At 46.1% G+C, this 14994-nt stretch overlaps 2 protein-coding genes across 2 annotated transcripts in view; one reads left to right on the top strand and one right to left on the bottom strand.

Moving 5' to 3' along the window:
- LOC104294532 (alpha-2-macroglobulin-like) overlaps window positions 1–14994 on the bottom strand; it is a 187457-nt gene that overhangs the window by 95683 nt on the left and 76780 nt on the right. The window lies entirely within an intron of this gene.
- Window positions 2759–12510, top strand: KLRG1 (killer cell lectin-like receptor subfamily G, member 1). Its single transcript, XM_009894117.1, has 5 exons — window positions 2759–2876; window positions 8417–8509; window positions 9274–9425; window positions 11318–11421; window positions 12399–12510. The coding sequence occupies exons 1-5, from the start codon at window positions 2759–2761 to the stop codon at window positions 12508–12510; spliced, it is 579 nt and encodes a 192-aa protein (XP_009892419.1).

Raw genomic sequence — 14994 nt, forward strand, 5'->3', positions numbered from 1 at the left:
CCCCCCCGCCCCCGGCCCCGTGGAAGGCAGCAGCAGGAGGCCATCGCTGCCATGGGACTGTGCCATCCCCCTCCTCCTCCCCCAGTGTACCTCCAAGGTGACTTCTTGTTAAACAAGCATGGTTCATAAAACTGCTTCGTGGCCTCCATCCTTCTGTCTTCGCCCCCGCCTGACGTACTGGTTAGTTATACTCCAGAATAAAGGTGTCCCCTCCAGCTCCTGTGAGTTTTGCCACTACGAGAGGAATGCCAGGTCCAGCTGATCGTGCACAAGGTTGGTGGCCTTGGAGCACCTTGAGTGTGATTAAGACAGCTATAAATTATTTGAGAGTGGCATATTTAAAGGACATTCCTCTGCTGTGAGGGTAAGAGTCCACTTTCCAGGGCTCCCTTATTGGAAGAGATGGATGTTCTTCACCAGAGCTCTGAGGATTTTGCATCATTTAGATGCAAAGAAATGCCAGATTTAGTGGACTAAACATGCTAGAGAAGCCACTTGTTTCAAGAGGGGTTTGGGAGGCCTCCCTATGGTATGCTGCTTCAGTAGTGAAGATCTGGGAAGGAGCATTGTTGGCTCCCGGAAAACTGATCAATTTAGTCCTGCTGTGATTTGTGTCCTCCTGCTAATTCCACTGGGAGTACAGCACAGACATCTCAGCTGCAGAAGTCAGATTTCTTTATATTCACACTTAGCTATTAACTGTGTCTTGCCTGCATACCCTCCTGCGATCGCTTCCTGTCTACTTCCTGTCCAAACTAAGAACTCAGCTTATTGCTGATATTTGAGAAAAAAATAGTAAACCACATCCAAACTAAGCTCCTAATTCTTCCCCGCCAGCCTTCTCTTCTCCACTTGTTCACAAATAATGCCGTCTTCGTGATCACATGAGCCCTGCCAGCAGCCTGCAGTGTGTTTGGCCACAGCCTGTTCCCCTTGGTCTGGCCACTTAAGCAGTGTCCGAATCTTGTTGGTTTCTTTCCAGCCACACAGACTACATTCCCAGCTAAGCTCTCATCGTGACTACAGCAAATTCTCCCTCTCTAGGCTTGTCAGCTCTCTTTAGCCTTGTCTAATATCCATTCAAAGCATTCAGGAGAGACTTTCCTCTTCTTGGCTTGCTCTCCTGTCTTCTGCCTTTGCCTTCCTCCTAAGTAAAGACTCCCTGTCTTGCTGTCTACAGGCCCTACCCAGTTTGGAAGGAATCTCGTGGGTGCCACATGCCACCTTTAGAGGCAAGTATGTGATGGAGGAACTTGCAGAAATATCCAATCCATGCCTTCCCAGACATGTGCAGTGTAACAAATTGGCCGCAACACTCTATATCAAACTAAGCACCCTCCCGGACCATCCTTTCTCAAATTTACAGCATGTCATCAGGACAGGAAGCCATCATCCCTGTCCTAGAACTGAAAACCATGTCAAACTTCTTTGTTGAGAATGCCCAGGCAATTCTTGTAAATGAAACTAGCGAGGACGATGTACACACTGAGCTTGGCAAACATCTGCAATCTGACTATGAACTGGAAGGGATCAGAATCTGGATCAAAACAAATACCAGCCAGCCATGCCGCTGAGAGGTTTCTCAGGATGCTTCTTACCAGTGGTCTGATTTCGCTAATTCAGAAGAAAACTATGCTTTCCTGTTATTGCTTACTACTGAGTCACAGCATGCTCACAGATTGGAAGGGACATCTCAAGGTCATCGGGTCCATCCCCTGCTCAAGCAAGGCTACCTGCAGCCAGTTGCCTGGGACTGTGTCCAGATGGCTCTCCAAGGATGGAGACCCCACAACCTCTCTGGCCAACCTATGCCAGTGTTCAATCACCTTCACAGTGAAAAACTGTTTCCTGATGGTCAGACAGAGCCCCCTGTGTTTAAGTTTGTGCTCATTGCCTCTTGTCCTGTCACTGAGCACCACTGAAAAGAGCCTGGCTCTTCTTGTACCCTCCCTTCAGGTATTTATATACATTAATGAGATCCTCCCCAAGACACCTCTTCTCCAGGCTAAACAGTCCCAGCTCTCAGCCTTTCCTTATATGAGAGATGCTCCAGTCCTGTCATTATCTTTGTTGCCTTCTGCTAGACTCTCTCCAGTATATCCATGTCTTTCTTGTACTGATGCTGTTGAGATGTTGACTCAGAGGGTCTTGAGGGATGCCAGCCCTCAGTGCCTGCCTGTGTCTCAAGCACATTCACACTGGGTGTTGAGTGAAGACAGAGTTCCCAGTAGAACTGTCCAAACCTCCCAAGGCTTCCTTCTCAAACCCATGCTGCCCACCTCTACCTCCTTCTTGACAGCAGTTGGGCTGCCAGTTTGCCGTAGCCATTGCTTACTCCACTTGTTACCTTTTACTTTCACGATTCACCTTTTTCAACTCATGCTCCCACTATCCACCTGCTTCTGTCCAAAGAGGGAGCTCTTCATTGCAACATACATTCTCACAATTATTACCTCAGTGTAATCACAGCCTCTTTTGTTGTTGTGGACAATTAGAATACCCATGCACTTTGTGATTAATCACCTCTTCCACTAACGGCTGTTCTTAAGACATCCCTCATCAGGTCAGGAAATGGAAGTTGTTGCACTTCCAGCGCTCTCCATTCTGTTGTAAATTTGGTTATTTTGAGCAGCTGGAGATAAGCTTTGCGACTTCACATTTCTTGTCTTCTGAATGTAGCCTCAGGTTTCCTGTTTCACAGCTCTGTCACTCAACAGCCTGATCGAAACATCTTGTCATACACACTCTTTGCTTTGGCATGGAAGGAAACAGATCAGAAACTTCTGCAGCTGAAGCGAGCGAGGAAATAATTTATACTTCTGTAAAATTCTCTCAGACTCCGCCACCGAGGGCCAAAGCTGGACGGGAAAGGAGAGGTAAGGAAGCTGGATGAGGTAGGTCAACAAAAGATTTTCTTTTGCGCGAAAGCAAGGTTTAACAAAAACACTCTGAGCTGGCCACTGGCTTTGAGTACCAGCTCACGGTGCTGTTGCTTTGGTTCTAAAATTACCGTGAGTATTTTACTGTGATAATAGCCGATGGGTCAGAGCCCCAGCATTGTTTCCCTCCCTCTCTCCGTCAAACCCCTTTTGGTGTCTACTCCTGAGCATTCAACTCAGGCATCCTTTTCTCCGAAAGAGGTTTGCAGTTTTAAAGTTGTCTAAGAGATTGTCAGCAATAGTTCTTTGAAGGGCAGACGAGATGCGAGCACAGATAAATTAGAGGCGTATGCTAATCAGAGATCAGAGACAGAGAAGGCATATGAGATCATCCAGTCTGTCTCCTGTGGGGCTCTGCAGGATTCTTTTGTGATACATTTTTTCCTGTGTTTTCTCTGTTCTAGTTTTACATACCTCCCAGTGAGCAAATTTTCAGCTTTTGCCTTGAGACAGTTCTGCACGGCATTTTACTATCAGGAAGATTTCCTTAAATGTTCTCTTCTCTTATTTCTGCTCCATTCCCCCTGTTCAGGCCTTTCAAATGTCACACTGAGCAATTTCTCTGGCTGCTTAGTTGAGAAATACCATTGTAGAAGAGGGAGATTTTGCATTCATGACCATTCTTTATAAGTGTCTTCTTCCCATGAGCTGATTGCTTTTCCTTTAAATGCCCACGTGCTTTAGACAAGTTAGTTACGTTGCATTGGCAGCAACACTAATGGTTGATGTTAGGTTTTTTCAGAGCTGTTACAGCAAAGGGGGCTGCTGCTCTGCGATACAAGATTTTTGTGCCCTGATTGGAATGACTGCATATACCTGTGGTTGTTACTGCTGCCTGGTCACTCGCTGCACTATGGAAACAAACCCAGCACAGAAACCCCCAAGTTCCTATCTGGTAATCTCACTCCATCTGCTTGGAAGGCAGTCTTGCTTTTGCATGTGTTTTCATCAGAAATTATGTTGCATCAGAAAACACAAGGGATATCCCTTCATTCCCTGCCATTTGTGTTCACTCCCGCTCTGCTGGAGGTGGGGATTACCCAATGCTGTCTTGAAGTGTTTGCAGTTTTCTTTTTAATGTTCCTCTTCTACAAATTCCTTTATGTACCCTCATCCTTTTCAGCTAAAGTCAGAGAGCCCAAAATAAGGAAGCTGATCTTCGAACACACTTTCTATGCATATTATTTGATTATTTCCCAGCTCTCTTCTGTGTGTGAGCAGTCCCTAAGGAGCACAGTTTAAGTACCTTTGTTTAGAAGATCCTTATTTTCAACTCTGTTCCTGCCTCCATCACTTTTGAGGGATGTGTTCTCAGGTATTTCATCTCTGTTTTCAAATGCACACCTTTGCTAATAAGTTCTCCCTGTGATGTGGTATCACAGGTATATCACAGGTGTATAGATCAGTCCTCTGGCCAAAACAACTTTTTTTGCTCTCATGGACTGCTCAAAAATGAAGAGTTTCCCTAGCTGTCTTCTGTCTGGCTTCCAGAGAGCCTTAGGTATGCCCAGCCACCAAAATGTCAGTCCAGCCATCACTTAAGACCATGTTAGCCCGTGGAGCATGCTTGTAGTAACAGTGAGGTCTGTGCCGTAGCCAAGGACAGGATCCTCATTTCTCAAATCCTCCTCCCTGACCCGAGGTAGTCATTCTGCTCCCATACTGACGTAGGCAGGAGCTGAGGGGAGCTATCTGGGACAGCACAATGACATTCTTCAGACTGTCCTAGAAGAACTGAATTATAAAATGCTAACAGCTTTCAGTTTTTAAACTGAATCTGTACTCCCAAACCTAAAAATATTGGGTCGCGTTGCTTGCAGATGAATGCAGTTTATCCACGTTATTTCTCCAGAGCACTGAGAGACCTAACTGCGTGGGTTTTATACTAGAAAGTTATAACATTGGACAGTTATGTTAAATATCAACCAGTCCACTTCTCCCTTCCCTTGGGGAGACTCTTCCACAGTTCTTCAGACAACTGCATGGAAATATTTCTGGATGCTCCATTCAGATTTCCCTCCTCCGTTTCAAACTCATCTCAGGTACTTCTCCCTTTCTCTTCTACAAGAGCTTCACATGTACTTCAGGGGCTGAAGATGAAGCACAAACCCTTGAACCTGTTATAAAAAGGGAGAATTGCATAGATTCCCTTTTGCAAGGAGTAAAAGTCCCGAATTATGAAAATTTTTATTCCACTTCCCTGGGCTGATCACTGCAGTTCAAGTGAGGCTCAAATTCACCTCGAGCCCTACAATATGACTTGCCCCCTTCATTCTCATTTTTCTTGCCAAAATTATCTAACGGCATACTTTTTCAATTTTAAGAACTGAAGTGAACTCTCCCCCTGCTCTGGCTATGGAGGTGCCCTGGGATTTTGTTTTAATACTGAGTAGAGTCAGTTCCTTTTTTCTGCAATTGGTTTGAAACAATAGAGGGTGAACTGCTCTTGCCAGAAGGCACCAGCTTGGATGCCCGGTGTTGACATTAAAGGATTAACTGTTTCACTGACTGTCATCCTAGTCCTGGAAGTAGTTTTCCCTAAAATAAGGAACAGTGATCTGGAGGATGCAGGAGATAGCTCCTTTGAGAGGCAAGAGAAGATGGAAAACAGAAGTGCAAATCCTCAGTTTCTCAGAAATGTGGTCTCAGAACAAAGAATTATGTTTCAACAGACATGTATCCCCTTTTACTTGGTTTTCAGTTGTAATCTGCAAAGAAGCTTCACCCTACGCTTAACCTCGGACGGCTCCATTCTCTTGAGGCTTAATCTGATGGTGAAACCCAAGGTGACCTTACAAGAGGAACAGAGAGCAGATAGAGAGAACATCCACCCAGTTAAAGTCCTTCAGTTCTCCCATTGTCCTCTTTCGTGAAGCTTAGGAGTAGGTGGTAACTGAAAAGTCATTCTGTATTTTGTAACTGAAGAGAGATGAGTTTTTGTTCTTTAATAACAATTAAAAATAAATAAAAAATGATATTTTTTAACTACAAGTGGGGCAGCTAGATCCTGGAATCTTCAGGAAATATGACAAAACCTTTACCTTAGGAAAGATCTTTCTACCACAAGAACTATGCTTACACTGCAGCTCTCTCATGCTCTCCCTCGTTACCTTAGAAACTTCTTTTGGCCAAAACCGCAGGTCTAAACATATTGCTGTAAACCAGAAACTGGTCTTGAAACCAGTGAGCCTGCAAACCACTCTAAAATAAAAATAAATTAATTTTTATTAATTTTTTGATCTTGCCTACTTTCTGTATTTGGATAAAGCTTCCAATGCTTAAAGGATGCATTCCTGTTTTTTAAGTGAAGTCCCTTCCCTTTCTGGTTTAGTGCTGTCTTGCTTCATCTTTCCCACAATATTCTTGATACGTGATGTGCATTTGTTTTCAGCCTCCACCGAGAGATTCTAAAAAAAGTGTCCCCTCCTGCTTACAAATATTTTATTCTTTTAGCCATCTCTTTTAATTTCTCCCTGACAAACTTCCTCATTTTCCTGTAGTTTCCCATTTTGAAATTATTATACCACAGTGCCTTTTTTTTGTTCTTGTTGTTTTTGTTGGGTTTTGGCTCTGTTGAATCTCAGTACATTTGTGTTCACTGTGGCAGAGAAGCTGCTGGATGGAGCCACGGTGAGCTGGGTGGCCCGAGCACAACTCAGGGCAGTCACGAGCTGCTTTGCTTTCTGTTTCCCAGCTCGCCGCTCCACAAGGTGCCTATTGATGGTGTCTAAGCATTCAGTCTCAGCATCATGTCCTGACATGGCATTTGCTTTATTTAATGCAATTAATTGATGCCTGTTGTTGTTACTGTGCTTCCCTCATGGTTGCTCTGGTTCTTTTTGCCAGTTCATGAATGCTGTCACCATCCTTGTCTGGCATATAATTCCAACCCAATGCATTTAGTAGTATTTGCCTGGTTTGCGGGGTTGCTGTTACTGTTATCTCTTAATGCAGTTAGTTATTTAACCTGATTGGACTGTAATTTTACTTGAGCTTTACTTGGCTTTTTTACTTGAGTTTACTTCCCTGTGTATTTTGTATCCTATTGCTATGACATCCTACTCACAGCCCTTCTTCTACCGAGTTTTTGATGTACTTGCTGTGGTAGCATTTTTGGTTAAAGCTAGCCTTCCCCTCCCTCCATCTTACTCCTTAGACTCCTAGCCTTTTTAGGGAGTACAGATGTGTTTCTTTGGGTCTTGTGACATGACTGAGAGAGAGTCACCTCAGATTTCATGAGCTCCTCCATGGACTTTGCCACTGGATTTGGACAGAAGACTCTGGAGCACTACAAGAGCAGGATGTGGTACATAAGCTTACAGGAGAAGCACAGGGGAAATCCTGGGTTCCTCAACATCAGTAACCATTAGCTGCACATTTAGTGGTTCTTAGAAATTCCTATTGTCTATGCAGTTGCCGTACTGAGATTAATAAAACAAGCAAACCAAATACCCCTGGAGCTCATCCATGGCAGTTAGTGTCATCATCTCCTCAGTCAGGGAGAGAGGAGATTTTAGTGTTGAGTTTTCAAACATCTTATGGAAAGTGAATGCCTCTCAGTTCCAGGAGATGACAATAGGAAAGCAAGGTGTAGCCTGGAGGTTAACATGTCGTGCTGTGCATGAGCAGATCTCTACATGGCAGTCCTCCCACACCCTTTGAAAGGAAGCTGTGCTTGGCTACGGTGGAGGCTGCCCCAAAGAGTCACCCTCTGCCCCTGGTAGCAAGTGAATAGCAGCAGATGGCAGTGGTGGAAGTGTGGAGGTCTTCAAGGCTGCCATCCACAGGAGAGGCTACCATCCATGGGGGAGGCAGATGAGAGCACAGAACTGACTTGGGAGTGTCCTGGGAAGATGTAACACGACAGTGTGTCTAAGCCTGTGAACAGGATGCTGAGGTTAAACTTCTCACTGTTGCTGAGAAAGGTGGGGGAAAGGCTTTTGGGTTTCTTTTTGCATTTAAGCTGGAACATGGTGGCTGTGGCAGTGCAGGTCTGTGTTTCCACCCCAAGCTTCAATGCTGAGGCAGGGACGGGTTTGCTGGGAGGCTTCTGCCAGCACAGAGTGCCACATGGTGCCTGGGAGGCTCTGGCTGACTTGGAGCAGGTGCTTCCTCTCCTGGGGTCAGCCACTGGCTGCTCCAGCCTGCTCTGTGACCAGGCAGGGGCAGAGCTGTGGCTGACCTGGAGACAGGTACACCTCCTGGGAAGCTCAGGCAGGAACAGATGGCACTGGGCTGAGCTGAAATGGGGCCCTGGGCCAGTGGGCAGGGGTGTGGGGAGGCCCTGGGGACGCTGAGGAGTGGTGGCAGTGATGTACAAAGTGTGGCCAGACACACTCTGCTCTAAATAGTTCAGTTTTTATGCTCTAAATAGTTCCGTTTCTTGTGGAAATGCCCAGGACACAAGCAAACTGCCTAAAACAACCATCAGTTTTCATGTGACTCCTATTCACTATGGTTTCTTTTCTCTTTCACAGCTCCCTGTCTGTGTCCAGCAGTTGTGCCTGGCTTGGCTATAGGCTTTGGGATACTGAGCATCATCCTAGCGATTGTTTTGATTTGGAAGATTAGTAAGTAAACAAAGGGGTGCCGAGGGTGAGCATCCAACAGCAAAGGACTGGAGACTCATCTAAGCACAGGAGCTCAGATCCTGAACTCCATTATACAGGGTTAAACCAGAAGCTGTTCTAGATTTCTACTAGCCTTAAGTACTCACTGCCTATCCAGAAGATTTTGAAGAATACATTCCTTGTGCAGACCCCAGGCAATCCATTTCAGATCCTGTGGCAAAAAGCAGTGAAACATATTGAAAGGTTTTTCCAGACTTGTCTGCTGTAATTATAGTGGTAAACCATAGAACAAATGTGTAAGGTATATGACACTTTTGCATGTATGCAAAAGGTGGAAGACTATGTGGGAGAGCCTACTGTTTGCTGCTTAAAATCCGTTCACTGGACATGTGAGACACCATACCCACAGAATGACATAGTTTTTTCCCTTACTTTTTGCACACCCAGAATGTCGTCTGCTTTCAAATAGCCAATTTTGATTCTCAGGTATCTGCGTAGTTCAGAGGAAACTGGTGTGCGTGTGTGTGTGTGCGTGTGTGTTGCACCAGCATCAGAGTGCACATGACTCTTGTACAAAGATTTGGAAATTGCACAGAGGATCTGAATTTCAGTGTTCATGCATGGTTATTTTTAGATGCTTATTCTGAATTGTGTTTTCTGCATTGCAACTCTCCGGAAGAGTTGCTTTTCAGCAGGTCCTTGCTGATAAGTGTCTTTCTGTTGGTTAACAGTAGAGAAAAGCTGGTATTTTGATTCCTTTACAGGTGACTCTCAACCTCGCTGCCCTGAGCAGTGGGTGGCCTACAGAGGGAGCTGCTACTCCTTTTCCAAGGAGAAGAAAGACTGGAATGCCAGCCAGGAATACTGCCGGGCACAGGGAGCTCATCTCTTGGTGGTCAGCGATACCAGTGAAATGGTAATGGTTTTCTTATTCTTTGAGGATCTTCCATTTCCTTGCAGATACCTTAGTGACTGACATCCAAGCAGTTGTGTCACTCTGGCAATACTTGAGGAGAGGAAGGATTTATGGCTGCGACATTATAGTGCACTTCCAGTTTCAGTATACACCTTAGAAGTTCCCAGCAGGCAAAGAAACAAAGGGGAGAAGGGAGAGGTGAGGGTCAGCTACTCAGAATCATCCTATGAAGGATGTTAGGAGACAGCCTTCCCCATTGCCCCTCTCCACCTCCCCTCCTAGCCCCAACAAAGCTGATATGAATGATCCCAGGAAAAGTCTGTGGCACCGTGCATTCTCTGTACTCATTGCCTACAAACCAATACATCCCCGCTCCCCAGAAATGCTGCCTTTGCAAAAGCGATGGCTCTCCTCCCTGCAACCGCTCCAGCTCCTCCTGCTCAGTGACCTTGCCACTCCCTGTGTTCATGCACAAACATTTGTTTCTCAGTCTGTTTTCAATGCTTACTTCCCCTCTCCGCCGAAACCCCTTAGTTGCGCTGGTGAAATCAGGAACCCTCTGTTCCACTGCTCATTTTCTGGCAGGTGCTCACTGGGGACAGGGGCACATATGACCACTAAAGGAATGGCTAGAGCTGATCACTAGGGAGGTGAGGCACGTCTGCCTAATTAGAGCAGAAGGACTTGATCTGGTTTCACACAAGCCAGGGCTTATTAGCTGAGGTCCAATGAACGTGGACAGCTTCCAGTCCCTGGACAGAAGTTGCATTGTATGATGTTCTGTGGGGGCTTGCAAAGCCGGGTCTCTGCTCGACTGGGAGTGCCTACCAGGCTGTCACACTTTCTTAGGCAAATCCTGATTCCTTGGGAAATACTCATCTTCCCCATATTACCCATTTCTCTGTATGAAGAAAGCCTCCCTGGTCGGCTCCTTTCTTACTACTGTCTCTGCTACCAGAGTGTCACCCATTATCCCTGCTCAGACTTCCCCACATAAGCAAGACTTTCCCAGCTATCCAGTTATACGTGCCCTGTGCTGCAAAGGCTGTGATGGTTCGACCTCCCTTTACCTACCAGGGAAGCACAGTCACCTCCAGCAACACTCAAGCGTTCCTCAAGCTACTCCTCTTCCCACCACTTTACCAAGCCAGCTTTGTTAATGCTTCTGTGTGAAGATACTGCTCTGAAGCTTTGTTTATGGCAGCCGGGGATAAGGATGGGGCCCGGCCATACCACTGAAATGTTCCTTTGTTGGGTTTCATTACAAACCTCTCTCTTGTCTTTTTTGGGGGGGATTTACTTCAGGGCTGACTTTCTGTTGCAGGCTTCACCTTTTAAGAGTTAAAGGTTAGGCAAAAGGAAATGAGCATTGAAAACACGTAGGAGGAAAGTTTGTAAAAAATTTATTGTGCTTTGGTCCTGGGCTCTTTACACAGATCTGTCGGTGCCCACACTTCCTGCCCTGACCTGATTTTACCTTTAATGGTTAATACTTTGTATTATTAGCTTGCTAGCTAGCTGTATGGTAGAGCATTAATATTCACCCTCATAGCATACGTTCCTACATAAAGCTTTGCATAGGAAACTCCAGGAGGCTGGGGTGCAGTTGGTTCGCATATATTTCCCTGAGAAATGTCCTTTGAAGAATCTGCCCAGGACCCTTGAAAGCAGGCTTACTTCCTTGTGAGTGTACACACGCGTAGTCGTTATTGCAGGCATGATCCGCAGGGCTGATCTTCCTGATGAGAAGGTGTGGAGAAGCAGTATTATCAGCCACTGAAGGAACAGGCAGGCGAGGGGATGTATCTTGCTCACTGTTCTCTTTACTTACCCTTACCTCTGTTTTCAGGCTGGTTTTCGTTAGTCATTTTGTAATTCATCACCATTTCTAGGACCTGTTCAAGAGTATTCAAACAGAATGTTTCTGGATTGGACTGAGGAACAGCACAGACTCTGGCTGGATTTGGGAAGATGGCTCTATATTCAATGGCACCAAGTGAGTTTAATTCTGTTTTAAAAACAACAGCGCTAATTCGGATCTCCTGGTGTTCCAGAACACGCAGAGTTCCTGCACCAGATCTCAGCAGCTTTCTTCCTGGGCAGATTTTGTTCTTACCATCACGTGTATGGTACTGAACTCGAAAAAGCCTACTTTTTGCTGCCCTGCACCTTGTAAAGGCATCTACCAGGGAAAAGCAGGGCTAATGTTAGTATCTCACTCTCTACTTCCCTCCAGCTGCTCAGACCAAAGATTATTCACCAGCACTGCCCACACAGTTGCTCAGTCAGAAAAGCATATGGTCCATCTTGGCTTTACTGGGTTTAGCCACCTTGCACGCATTCTGCCAAGTGCTGGCGTCACTGAGTGCGAGGACATAGGCCACTGATGCTTTGCTGGTGCCAACCCAAGTCAGAACCTTAATTTTGGCTGAATTGTTACTTGGACAAAACGCAGCATTCTGCATGAGGGAAAACACAATTTAGTCCAGTGCCTTTGCCTGGCCCTTTCCTTTTTATGGCAGTTAATCCAATGAGTTAGTCTCTAACACGTCTCCAGCAAGGAAACATGCTCAAGATCTCACTGTCAGTAGGTCAGCACTCTGAGCACTTGGCTTAGTTACTGTCTTAAATCCAGCTTTCTGTTCTTACAACGTCCTTGGAGGCAATCATCTTTCCACGAAATCCTCAGCACTGTCGTTCCCATGCTGGTGGATATCACTGTTGCTGCAGGGCATTGTGTCTGTGTGTGGTTCTGATTTGGGTCCGCAATGGCAAAATTACGTAGATGTTTAATCTCACAGGTCGACAGTTTTTTGGTGTACATTTTGTTTTCTAACAGCTGCCCGCGGAGGTTGGGTTCTTTCACTTCCTCTGGGCTCCACCCTTCAAAATCAGATGTTCTTTTTTTCTTGCCTCCAGGAGACAATCTCAGCATTTTCTCCCAGTCTCACTTTTATTCTGTGCCTCTTGCAGGATCCCCTATAACAGCCCCGTGCAACACTGTGCTGTCCTGATAAAAGGTCACTTTCAGGCCTCCAGCTGTGAATATTCTGCTCCATGGATCTGTGAGAAATCTCTTAGATAAATACCATTTACCATTTATGAGATTTTCATCTCATAACCATCTCGTCAACGGTACAAGTGGATCGTTGTCCTGCAAACCAAAGCTCCGCACAAGACCGGAGACGTGCCCCTTCCACACCCTCACAAAGGGACAGGCTTGTTGGCCATAAGGGTGAGTTATCCTCAGTGAGAGATCATTCCCAACAAAAGTTTTGTCACAACAGATGCTGGGTCTTTGGATCTCTGAGGGTGAGCTGGCCATTTCCCTCTATTCCTGAGCATCAGATGTCATTTCCATTCCCTGCATCTCCACTGTCTGGTGCCAGCAGGACCAGGACAATGAAGCCTGCTCTTTACTGCCAGAAACATATAAACAGACTTCTCCCAGCGGCAGCCTCTCTTTTTGCATCCCAGTGCTACGAGTGGGAGAGGAGAGGGTGAAATGAGACTACGGCTTCTGTAAATCTCGCAGTGAAAATAAACCTCCAGCACTGCACTGGACCAAAAGTGTGTACCCATGTCATTACTTCTCTCTGTTGGAAGGAACCAGCTGCACACCATATTTTATAGGCCAACATCAACCAAACTAGTCAAGAGGCTGGTCTTCTGGAGTCCAAGGTTTACAGTGAATTGTGTGTTAGTATTGAATCAACCAAGAACCTGTTTCCCTCTCCACCTCGGCAGTTTCGTACTGCAGAGAGAGGAAACAGTGGAGAAATCCTTACTACAAGGAGCTTTCAGTTCAAATAGAGCAGAGACAGGCTAAGAGTGTGAACAGCATAAAGCCACAGTGAACATTAAGGGTGGGACAGTAGGTTGCATTTCCACACACCTGGGAAACTCTTTTTTCCACCCAGAGATTTTGTTCCAACAAAGGAAGAGAAATTTTATTAATTTCCAGTTTATCCACTTTATCCTAATATATTTATATTATATTCCAATTTACTATTACCGCTTTATCCTTGGTCTGGAATTGCAGTGTATAGTCCGATGCAGTCAGAGCAGTAACACTGACAGGACTGTCTGATGATGGGCAGTTCTGATGCAAAATATCTGCCGCTGCGGTCTGAGAGTTTGACTGTACGTGTCCAGCACATCGGTGCATACTGGTGGGCGTACGCTGATGGGCCTGTATGAATGGTCTCTGAACCACACTGTAGCTGTGGCCCACTCTGAACATCCACCTCACTATGCGTATACGACACGGTGCACAGGAGTGTTTCCGTGGGGATTTCCCAAATAGCAAGTTGCAAGCCTTGGCAAGCAGCAAGTTAGTGGTAGATGTTGTGAGGTGTGTGTTTGTTCTGGGAGAAATGGGCTGACAAGAACCTTGTGAAGTTCAACAAGGAGAAGGTCAAAGTCCTGCGGCTGGGGAGGAACAGCCCCATGCACCAGTACATGCTGGGGGTGACCCAGCTGGACAGAAGCTTTGCAGAAAAGCACCTGGGGATCCTGGTGAACACCAAGTTCCACATGAGCCAGCGATGTGCCCTTGCTGCAAAGCAGACGAATGGTATCCTGGGCTGCATTAGACAGAGTAGTGCCAGCAGGCTGGGGGAGGTGATCCGTCCCCTCTACTCAGCACTGGGGAGGCCACACCTGGAGTATTGTGTGCAGTTCTGGGCTCCTCAGTGCAGAAGAGACATGGACATACTGAAGAGAGTGCAAAGAAAGGCCACAAAGATGATGAAAGGACTGGAGCATCTCTCCTATTAGCAGGGACTAAGACAGCTGGGATGATTTATTTTAGAGAAGAGAAGGCTGAGGGGAGATCTTATTAATGTATATACAATATGTATTAATATACATCATGGAGCTGAAGGGAGTGTACAAAGAGGACAGCGCCAGGCTCTGTTCAGTGGTGCCCAGTGACAGGACAAGAGGCAATGGGCACAGACTGAAACACATGAGTTCTCTCTGAACATCAGGAAACACATTTTTACTGTGAGGGTGGCCGAGCGCTGGAGCAGGTTGCCCAGAGAGGTTGTGGGGGTCTCTATCCTTGGAGATATTCAAAAGCCATCTGGACATGGTCCTGGGCAACCGGTTTTAGGTGGCCCTGCTTGAGCAGAAGGGTTTGACCAGATGACCTCGAGGGGTCCCTTCCAAACTCAACCGCTCTGTGATTCTGTGAGAGATCTGCTAAAGGTAAGGACAAGGAAGGCACTTTAGGTAGGGGGAGGTGGGTGAGTAAGAAGGACAGGTCTGGGGAGAGGAGGCTGAGGAGGCAAGTGTGGAGGAGAGACAGACATTAAGAAATAATGTAAGTAAAGAACTAGGCAGGATGGTGCATGGTGGGGAAAGGCTATGGAGCAACTAACTGACCCAAGCACTGGAGGTTTTGTCTGAAAATGCTAGATCAAGGGTTGACGAGGAGGATTACAAATAAGTTGGAAGTGATTGTTATTGGGATTGATGCTGCTGTGCCACATGTAAATAAGCACTACAAACAACTGTGAAACCACAGAGAAAACAGAAACAAGATCTTGTTTCCAAAACGAAAATT

This window comes from Charadrius vociferus, unplaced genomic scaffold, assembly GCF_000708025.1.
Source record: "Charadrius vociferus isolate BGI_N301 unplaced genomic scaffold, ASM70802v2 scaffold561, whole genome shotgun sequence".
NCBI lineage: Eukaryota > Metazoa > Chordata > Aves > Charadriiformes > Charadriidae > Charadrius > Charadrius vociferus.